The sequence below is a fragment of the Vidua chalybeata genome, chromosome 1 (genome assembly GCF_026979565.1).
Source record: "Vidua chalybeata isolate OUT-0048 chromosome 1, bVidCha1 merged haplotype, whole genome shotgun sequence".
Lineage (NCBI taxonomy): Eukaryota > Metazoa > Chordata > Aves > Passeriformes > Viduidae > Vidua > Vidua chalybeata.
Window position 1 is genome coordinate 39,771,787 of NC_071530.1, and position 10,813 is coordinate 39,782,599.

At 50.0% G+C, this 10,813-nt stretch overlaps 1 protein-coding gene across 1 annotated transcript; it reads right to left on the reverse strand.

The window, feature by feature from the left end:
* Positions 1–5,697: 5,697 nt before the first annotated feature.
* Positions 5,698–10,458, reverse strand: EOMES (eomesodermin). The gene is made up of 6 exons (XM_053949128.1): positions 9,710–10,458; positions 9,198–9,352; positions 8,788–8,909; positions 8,208–8,366; positions 8,056–8,117; positions 5,698–7,490 (listed from the first exon to the last, which is right to left on the reverse strand). The coding sequence occupies exons 1-6, from the start codon at positions 10,456–10,458 to the stop codon at positions 6,755–6,757; spliced, it is 1,983 nt and encodes a 660-aa protein (XP_053805103.1). The 3' UTR covers positions 5,698–6,754.
* Positions 10,459–10,813: the final 355 nt, after the last annotated feature.

A 10,813-nucleotide genomic window follows, 5' to 3' on the forward strand; every position in this document is an offset into this window, starting at 1 on the left:
GAAATTGCTAGAAACACCTAATCACAGTCAAGGAACCACAAAGTAAATGGTAGAACAAGTGCATGGACAGCTGTTTTGGGGTATGCAAGGTGCTCTAAACCTGCATTTCACCATATGCCCACAGATACCTAAATGCTGTGATTGTACCACTGTGGCATCTCCACCCTACCCAAAAGTCCTCTCATTTTCCAGACAAGGGTGTTTATACCAGCCTGCTTAAGTGCTTTTGAAGTTCAGTACCTAAACTGGCCAGGTCACCATCCAGACATTCACTGTCATGTGCTGTAATTGAGTGGTGAGGGGTGGTATGGAAGGGGAAAAGAAAAACAATCACAAATACTGCTGCCTAAACTGCTGAAAGCAGTCACCAGCACCCCTGGCAGGAATATACAAGTTTTTCACTCTTACATTCTGCTCCATTTCTTCTCTCTGCTTAGTGCCAGCATGAGCATTTCTGCTGCTGCACAGTGAAGTGGAGAATTATGTGACTGGAAAATAACCCCGTTGTTCTCTACCCTATGCCGACAGCAGACATTTCCAAAGTTTCGTTATGCACATATAATTTAAGCAGATGAAGTAGAGAAATATGTTGCATATTTGAAAGAGAGATGTACAGTGTAGATTTATCTGCTATTCAGGACCATTACTGGCACAAACTTTACAAACTTCATTTTTCCTTGAGTAAAAGTAAGACCACTCAAATGTCACAGATTTTGCCAAAATCTTTCTTGTGGATCAAATATATTTCCCCTCAAAACAAGAAATTTACTTGATAGTTCCTGTCAAATAATGCTGCAAAGGAGCTGAAAGACAAAGGCAGCAGAGCTGAATCCTGCCTTCACTGAAAGTAACAGAAGAATTGGGTTAACCATAATCTTGCAATATACAACACAAAGTTAATGGAAAATGAGCTAATCAAGGTATCAGAGGACACCAGACTACACAGGTGAGGCTTTGTCTGTCCTATCTGGAGGAAGAGATAGGATAAAATTTACATGCTATTGTGAATAGCTCCTGAAAAGTCATCTTTGCATTGACATGCCCTCTGCAGTGTCAATTTAACAGCTCTGCTTGCTCAAATCATACCTTCATCAGGGCAGAAATATAATCTTATAATATTTCTACTTGGAATGAGAAGTGAGGAGAGGAAAGCAATAAAATATCTGTTATTGAGAGCTTATCACTAAAAGCAAGCACACTCTAATATATAACCAAACTATTTTGTTTCCTAATAAAGGCTGTTTTCTTCCTCAAAGGAAGTTTGCAACTATGCCAAGCAATTTACAAAAACTACAGAGCTTTGTGGGCAAATGGAATTATAACTGCTCCATGAAGTTTAATGATCAGTGCCGTACCCACACCACAGAAACCTAACCCTGCTCCAAGAAACCCAGGGATCATAACAGAACAGATCCCTTTGCCCTCCTACTGTGTACTGCCATGTAAAACCACAGTACAGAGGAACCTTAATGCAAAGTTTCATTTTCAAACCTGCTAAAATTATACTACTTTATGGAGTACATTAGCACTGCCTACTTCATCCACAGGAGTCCTGCTATAAACCAGTAAAACTGCAGAGCTCATACTTCAGCAGAAGAGAATATGGACACACATGGAGCTCCTAATACAGATTTGTTAATGGATGTCCCACTCCACACATCCCTTCCTCATTTACAGACATCACACCCCACGGAAAGAGAACTGATCTTTTTTTTTGGGGGGGTCTTTATTTCTGCAGAGAACACTCCAAGAAGAAGGAAATCACTTTGCTTTTTGCCTGAGCTTGATGATAAAAGAGAAGTGACTTTGGAAAACCTCTAAAAACCCCCGATCAGATTTGGGTCTCAGACACTCAAAGAAGTCTGACAGTGAGAGGATGAAGAATACAGGTTTCCTTTCAAGCTGCAAACATCATCATTATATGAATTTAGGTATTCGTTACTTTAATTCATTTTAGTGGTGTAAGCCAAAAAGTGGCACAACCTAGGAAAAAACATGTGCTCAATGCCTTCCCCAAAAGCAAGATGGATGAAGAGCAGTCTGCCAGGGTTTAGTGCTGTTACAGGAACCACATCATCTGAAGCCCTGTCCCATCCATCTTCTCAGACCATCTTTTGAGGGGCACTGGTCAAAACAGGTTGGAAATTAACCCTTTTGCTAATAAACATCAGCAAGAAAACAGTTCCCTGCTGCAGATGGAAACTAAATAGCACATAGCAGACAGAAAAATCAATTTTTCTTTGCAGTCTGGAACTGAGCTAACAGTCAAAGCCTGGGTAGGAGAAGCACTCTCCTTCAAGAAACAGAGACTTCCAGCACCTGATTAACATCACTCACAGGTGGAAGCCCTCTGCAGGTAGTCTCCCCTGTGACTAAAGTTAGGCCTTTATTTTTACTCACTGCAGGATCAGACCTGCAGATTTACCCCCTTTCCACACAGCACTCCCTGTGTTTATGCAGTCCTTCAGGGCAGGCAAACCACACAGCATTCCATCATCTCTCCTGTATTTCATCTGACTCTGAAATGAAAATGGGGGAGAGGGCAGCAGGTTAGAGGAAAGCCTGCAGAGGATTCCTCCTCCCCAGATTAGGATTTAATTGTATTCCTAGTGAGTCCCTTCTGGTTGCGCTCGCTCTTTCAGATGAATGTTTCATCAATATGATTAGGATCACATCCCTCAGTCTCCTCTATTTACACAATCGGTTGTGACAGCTCAGAGTATAGTACTCCCTAAAGGAAATATTAGATACCACCCTATCTTTTTATTCAAATCATATTTTGCACTCCACACTTTCAGGCTAATGTTATTCTCCCCTGGATTACATATCTGTGATACCCAGAAAGCACTAAAATCCTTCCAATAAGGATTAGATTAATATTTATATTAGCCATACTCGTATCATTATGATCACAGCTATGAAGATCTGGGGAAAAGGATTGGGCTACAGAGCTCAGGGGGCTGGGGAATTGGTCTTGAATGTATAAAACAATGTAGGGCAGTAGTAGTAGTAGTAGTAGTAATGATAATAATAATGATGATGATGTAATGAAAGTCACAATTTCATGGGGTGGACGAGCATGAAGGAAGTGCCGGCGGGCCCTATCTTCCTCGCCTCATTCCCCCCGCCTCTACTTTCGACCTAGAGCCGAGACCCCACAGCCGACTCCCCCGGTACGGCTGGCCGCTATTCCCGTTGGGAAGGGGAATTTCTGAAACGTAACGGTACCGCAGGAGCCATCGGGGGCCTATTCCCACTTCGGCGGCCACCGCCTCACAGGCGACCCTGAGCGGGGGCTGTAAAAATAACCTTTCCCGGGAAAGCCCCCCCTCCATTAACGCCACGGTCCCCTCAGAGAGGAGGAGCTGGGAAAAAGCGAGCAGGTGTTAACAAGGCGGCGTTGAGGAAGGAGGGAGCGGAAATTCAGACCGAAAGTAAAACCCCATCCCATTTCTTGAAGAGAAAACACACCGAAAAATATCTGCTCCCTCCTCCCCGGAGCGCGGAGGTGGCCGCCCTGAGGAGGAAGGAGCCCTTTCTCCAGAGAGGGTCGGGGCGGTGCCGTCGGAAGAAAGAGCTTCGGGGTCGTTTCGTTTTCCCCCCGGGGTGTGAAGCCGCGGCGATAGAGTTTGGGGCGACCAGCGAGGGATGAAGTTTCGTTGGAAAAAAATTACCAGAGGGTTGTTTGTCGACATGCCAGGTCTGCTTTAACGAAAACAACACTAAAACCCAGAGTCTTCGGCGAGGAATGGCCTCAATCCACGGGACGAACCTGTTTCCGCTGCCTCTATTGCTTCGCCGGGCGCTTATGCTATTTAAAAATCAGGGCTACGCACCCAGAGCACCGAACCGCTCCCTCGGCACAAGGGAGGGAATATCCCGGAGAACTGCTAACTCGCGGGGTGCATAGCCACGGGGCTGGCGGGGGGAAGAGCCGAGCCCCCGAGTCGGGCAGAGCCTTTGCCCCGCCGGCAGCCGCCGAGGTTCGGATTCTCCCTGACCTAGACCCAAGTTTTCCCTCTCCATCGGGCAGGGCTCGCACTCCACCTCCCGCCGCACACCACCGCAGTGGTGTAAACAACTGTTATTTATTTCTGTATTTCGCTCTAGACCCGCCGTGCCCGTCCAGCTCACGTTTCAAACTCGCACGCAGTTTTCATGCGAGAGCGTCGGAAGTGGCGGGGACGGGGCCGTTCCCTCCCAGCGCTCGATGCCAGGCCGAGGTGGTGCCGCATTTCCCGGCACACGCCCGCCTCACCTGGGGGGCGTGGGGAGGAAGGGGCACTCACCCTCAGGTGTCCCCCTCCCTGCAAAACCGCGAGAAAAAGCCCGGCGAGGTGAGGCGGAGCTCTCTGCCCACAGCCCGTTGTTTGTGGCAGTAAATCACGTTACGAAGCAAAGTGCAAGGGTAGTTAACTTTATCTTCTGTTAATGTAAACAAATAAAAAGCATTCAGTTCCTTGATCTTTATTTAAATCTGGCGTTGTTTATCAGTGTCATCCTATGAAGATTAATTAGATACCTTTACTCACAATTTGGCGTCTGACACCCCATTTTAGGAATGCATTATAATCACAAGGTGTTAATTGGGGCCAGCCAGGCACTTACGTTTCTATTAAACAGTGTGAGGACTTTTCACAAGTATTAAGTTCTTTTTTCACCGTGCGGTGCAAAAATATACAGCTTTTAATAACACAGCGCTGCGGAATCGTGCTGTGTCTTTGCAGGCCGGGTGGGGATGGCCGGCATGCCGCAGCACCCCCGCGCCGGGAACGAGGGACAGCCCTCCGCGGGGGCTTTTCTGGGAGGGAGTGGCCCCACTGGGAAAAAAAAAAATAAAAAGAAGAAATAATATGCCCGGTCCTTAGTCTCTTAAAAATTGCCTCAAGTCCCCATCCTGTTCCAGATGGGGTCCTTGGGCAGAGGAAGAGCTGACAGAACAGCTTGCCACCGCGCAGAGCCGGAGCGTCGGACGGAGAGGTGAAGCGCTGATCGAAATCTTCTCGGACACCCGCCGCGTCCCCCTCCGGAGGAGGGGGGAGCCCCTGCTGGTGCCCCCCGATAGCGTTACCTCCACCGGGGACAGCCCCGGCCTGAGTCCTGGGTTTATTTTGTTTGCAGCCGGGAATCGTTAACAGTTTAATCCCATTACTGACTGCATATCCTCAGGAAAGGTCCCGCTGCCGCGGGAGCTGGGATTCAATCGCTCTGCCAGAAGCTTTCCCCTCAGATAAGCGGGCAGAGGAATTTCTTGCCTTGTTCCGGGAAGCGGAGGGGGTGAGAAAGGGACGGCGGGCGGAGGCAACCCCGGGGCTGCCGCGGAGGCGGGCTGAGTTCACCATTCGCTGCCCGGGCTGAGCTCGCACCTCACCTGTCGCAGAGGGATGGGGGAGTGGCAGGGGACAGGAGACCGGCGTATTTTGGAGGGAGCAGGGAGCTCCCGGTTTGTGTAAAAGATACACGGGAAAAGGCAAAGCAAGGGCCAAGAGACTTAAAAAAAAAAAAAATGTAAAGGAAAAAACCCACACATTGAGCACACAGACTACACAGACCACAGCAGATAAAGCGTCAGCACTGCAAAGGATGGTTAGCTATAGAAACAGACAACTCATCCCCTAGGACTGTGCTCCCTCCTCCCCTTTCAGGGCACCCAGCAGAGGCAAAGATGAGGCAGAGCCATATCTTCTTTTGCCTGGCACCACCACATTTATTAAAAATTATTACTATGTACATAGAAAAAAACCAAACACGTTCATTGAGAGGGGGAAAAGTTTGTGGGCCAGTTGCTCTGGGGCAGTTTAAAATGGCTGAAAGTATAGGCAAGAATGGGTAAAGTTACATCACTTCCAGTTTCATACAGGGTAGCTGAAAAGTCACTTTACATACACATAAATAGAAATCTCCTTTTGCAATGCGTCATATGCTAAGTTTGATTAATCAAAAAATGCCTTTTGAACTTCAAAACACCACCAGATGACCTTCCAACTGAACAGCTATAGGTCAACTATTTATACATTATTCCACAATATTCTACAGTGTACCTAGACAAAACACCAACTGTACACTTTGTTTTTGGCCACCTCAATAAAGGTTAGGCTTTTGGGATGGAGGCAGGGTTTTTTTAATGCAAGTTCTAAGCTAAGAAAAGTCAGATTTGGTCATTGTAATCCTGTTGGCAACAAGACCTTCAAGTCAAAATCCTGCCTGGCAAGCAGGCCTTATTTTGGCATTTTCTGCCAAAAAAAAAGCTGTAGCTGAGCAATATGCAACTCAGCCAACTGTGTTGTGGATGGGTTGAAAAAAACAGCTCAGCCTAAAGCAGAACATAGCATTTGTGCAGTTCCCTGCAACCCAGTTCCCTTTTATCAAGCAGGGAAGGAAATGAAATTTGGGATCCCATCCCCTCTTTCTTTGCTCAGGAGTGCATAGATTTGATCAGGCCTCTGAGCCAACACAAACTGTATACTTTAGTGTCTCAAATAAATATGCCACATATTTAGACACTAGAGTACTCCTTACAGTTCCTACATATGGTTCCTTCTGAACAAGGGGAAGAATTCTCCCATGGTTTGCTCTTTCCCTATTGTGTTACCTGCAACAGTCAAAAAGCTTTGGCACCTTCTTTAGAATTGCACACAACAACTCAAGGTGGAAGGCAAGAGTCTTTTTGGCAATTGTAATGCAAAAAAACCCCAAGGCCACCCTGAAAAAAAAAAAACAAAACAAAACAGCCAATTGGAATAAAAAAGATGCTTTAAGAACTAGCATAGAATGCATAGTAGCCCATGCCTTTTGAAGTGTCTTTGCTATAGTCCTCAGCATTAATGTCCTCACATTTCATCGTAGGGGAATTTTCGTTGCTGGAAGTGCTAGGGGAAAGCCGTCTTCTCTTACAAGCACCTGTGTAGACCCCAGAATCATTTGAATCTAGAGACTTTATAGAGGGTGGAGTCTCTATCCAAGACGAGCCAATTTCTTCTTTCACCTTGTCCTTGGAAAGCTGGTCTTCACTGAATCCTGGAGGACTTGTTCTTGAGGGCCACGTTAGTCCTGTTGTCATTTTTCGCTGATAAGAGCCCCTGCTCCCCCAGCCTGCCATGGACGGGAACGTCGGGTCAGGGTAGTATCCCAGAGCGTGGGATGTCTGAAGCGGGAGGGATTTGATGCCATAAGGGAGCAAGGTGCTATGAGAATACTCCGACTCATAGGAGTTCATGTCCAATTTGTTGGCACTGGGCTGCTGCATGGGCGTCACAAACCACCGCTGAGGAGAGCTGGCCACCTCCTCATTCTGCTGTGGGGACAGCAGGCCATTTGTCTGAGGGACAGTTCTCTCACCGTTGTAAAACCTGGCTGGGGGCAGGTTGTTGACAAACTGTTCTTGGAAGAATGGCTGCACACTGTATCGGGCACCAGGGACGATCTGGTGGGATCTAGGAGAATCCGTGGGAGATGGAGTTAATCTGTCATTTTCGGAAGCTGTGTACATGCTACAACATAAAAGAGGAATACTGAGTGTTTTTCTTTACAATTCCACTATGACAGTAACACAACACAGAAACACAAACACGAAGAAACTAGGTATTTCTTAATTAGAATCATAACTACATTTAATTGGATTGCTATTTGTTTAATCTGATTTAGTAGGTGCTTTTCCTAGATCACTGTAAACTTTCTACTACTGCTACAAGCAATAGCACAAGTGAAGGTAGAAGATTACTATTATGCAAGTCTTCTGCTGACAATTTAAAGAAACTGCCTGTTCTGTGGAGACACCCAATTATACTGCTGCCAGTTAAATCTGCAGGCCAGCTGGGTTCCACCAATACAAGTTTCCTACCAAAATTCAGAAGCCAGCAGAAAGACTGCTAGAAGGAAGCCATTTAGACAATACACTATTCAGACATTTTAACATAAGCAAAATTGCCAGTAGAAGAAGTACTGGTGCTGAATAACTGAATTAATGTCTAAGAAAAACCCTTCCACAGACATTTCAGGCCAGAATCATGTCTCCTAGACTGACATCTGCAAAAGAAAAAAAAGAGGTGTACTTACGAGTCATAGTTGTCTCTGAAGCCTTTTGCAAAAGGATTATGGTCAATTTTGAGTTGTGTAATCTAAAAGTGAAAGCAGAATATGTTAATATGAGATGTTGAACCCACAAGTCAATTTTGTTCTTAATTGCAATTTTATACAGCGATGCTTACATCAGTGTTTTGATATGCTGTAACTGCTATGAACTGCGTTTCAGGAAAAATAAATGTTTGAGTCTTTGAGGAATCATTCAGATCTTCAACACCATCTTCAGTCACTTCCACAATGTGAAGTCGGGGCTGGTACTTGTGTAGGGACTGAAGTACTATCATCTAAAATAAACCATTAAAGACACATCTTTAGACAAACTGCATCTAACATTAAAAGACTTATTTTACAACATTTTTCCTGTAAATTGTAATCACTTGGTTTAGAAACAGAGCAGTTTTAACTGTTATCAGGAGCTGAGTCACAGCTTGCAGCCCTGCTTTACTAAGAGCTATCAACTACCCTCCCACTTTTTGAGCAACTCTAGGTGATCAATATAGCAGCAAAAACAAAAGTAATTCGCACATCATATTCCAACATTTTCAACTATTCATATGGCAAAACAAAGAAAACAAGCTCTATGACCTACTTCAAGAAAGGAGCGAGTCACAAGCACAGTGATCTAGCGGCTTTAAGAGCCCCAAACCCCCAGGGCTCCCCCGCTGAGCCACCAAGAGCCCCTCAGGTCTCCCTCTCCCTCCTTACCTGTGCGTTGTTGTTGTTAGCACCTTTATTGTTCGTTAGCTTCAGCTTCCCGAAAGAAATCTCCTGCCTCATCCAGTGAGCCCCGGTGTTCGGCGACTCAGGGTGAACGTACACCTTGTTGCCTGGGGAAGACAAGCCAGTGAAACGCCGGCCGGGCACAGGGCTTTGTTCCGCGGCCCGCGCAGCCCCTCGGCGCCCCGGTGGCCACCCTCCCAACACAGCCCTCGCACTCCAAAAATGCTTCGCGGCGCAAAAAGAATCGCAACACGATCTTAGAAGCGTAGCTCGCCCCTCAGCAGGATGCCGGTGTGGGGAAGACCCTGAAGGGGTGGGGGGCAAACTGGGAACCCTCTCCGAGAAGCCGACCCGCGGGGAAAGGGGGCGAGGAGACCGCCGGAACCTGCACCCACCTTGCATGTTGTTGTCGGCTTTGCCGCAGGTCACCCACTTGCCCCCCTGGAAACGCCAGTGGTTGGGGTCCGCCAACACCACCTCCACGAAGACGTTGTAGTGGGCAGTAGGGTTGAGGCCGGTGATGTTGAAGCTCAGGAAGGGAAACATTCTCCTAGGGAAAGGAGAAAAACCACAAGGCATGCTGAGGCAGGCTGGGGGAAGGGGCGCGGGCTCCGGCGGATGCTGTAGGCGGCCGTGGAGTGCCCCGTCCGTCCCAGCACCAAAGAAACTAAGGAAGCAAGCGGCGAGACCCAGCCGACCCCCGCGTGTGGGGAAATTGGGGAGTAGTTTCTCAGGGAAAACATCCCGGGGCACCACCGACGGACAGAGCACGCACCTCCAACCCAGGGGAGCGGGCAAGCGCCGCCCGACGCAGAGCATGCCTAGGGGTGCCACCTCCTCCCCCCCCCCCCCCCCCCGACCACCACACCACTTCCCTCCGTTTCCGCCATCCCCTGCGCCCACTTACCGGCCCTGTTTGGTGATGATCATCTCCGTCTGATGTCGGTGGAACTTGAGCCAGAGGGGCCGGTTGCAGAGGAAGACCTGCGCTCGCATCCCCGGGCCGGCGGCTGGCACCCCCAGCGCCCCGAGCCCGCCGCAGGAGCCCGACGCCGGCGGGTAAGGGCCGTACAGAGGTCCGCCGCCCGTCGCCTGCCCGTACTGGTACCCGCCGCCGCCTCCGAACTGCGTCCGGCCGCCGGGCGGGCACACGGCGCCCGCGAAGCCGCCCGGGGACAGCACGGAGCCGTAGGGGTAGCGCGGCCCGCCGGGCGGCTGGTAGACGGCGCCGTGCTGCGCCGCCGGCGGGTACGGGAACAGGGCGCAGGGCCCCCCCAGGTCGGCTGCGGGCGGCCCGGGGGACTGCAGGTAGTAGCGCTCGGGGCTCAGGCTGTCCATGGAGTAGCGGGCAGCGGCGGCCGGGGGCAGCTCCTCTTCCCCGCATGGGGTGGCCTTGCGGCCGTCCGGCTTGGGGGAGGCGAAGGGCGGCTCGACGGCCTCCGCCTCGCCCAGGACAGCGGAGGCCGCCCCAAACTTCTTGGGCATCTTGTCCAGGTCGAGGCGAGGTGGCGATCCCGGACCGGGCGGCCCGCGGGAGCCAGCAGCAGCGCTTGTCCCAGCTCCCGCGGCTCCGGCGCGTCCGCCGCCCTCCAGCGGGTAGAAGGGGGCGCCCGGCAGTGCCCCCGCCGCCGTCAGCAGCGGCTCACCCAGCTGCATCCTCGATGGGCGGTGCGTTCGAGCCCTCACTCAATCCTGCGTCGAACCCGACCTGTGGCCGCGCACGGCTACGCTCCTGCAATGTTCCGCCGAGGCAATTTATACCGGCGCGCCAGGCTCCTCGGGCCGCCGTGGGGGAGGGGCTTGGGACGGGCTGCCTCATCGTCGCCCTCCACCCCCGCCGGCCCATTGGCTGGGCCGCGTGACACTAATTTAATTAGACAGCTACTAATTGGAACAAGTCACCTGTGACTCTGGTGTGCGCCCCCTCCCTTTCCATGGCCCCCCTTCCAGCAGCCGGCTACCCGAGGGGCTCTGACCCGCTCCGTGCCCCCACGTCGCTCGGACTGACGGG

Coding starts and splice junctions, on each gene's coding strand:
- EOMES (XM_053949128.1), bottom strand. CDS start 10,458: ATGCAGCTGGGTGAGCCGCTGCTGACGGCGGCGGGGGCACTGCCGGGC. Junction 9,353..9,709: donor ATCATCACCAAACAGGGCCG/GTAAGTGGGCGC, acceptor TCCTTTCCCTAG/GAGAATGTTTCCCTTCCTGA. Junction 8,118..8,207: donor CAGCATATCAAAACACTGAT/GTAAGCATCGCT, acceptor TTTCACTTTTAG/ATTACACAACTCAAAATTGA.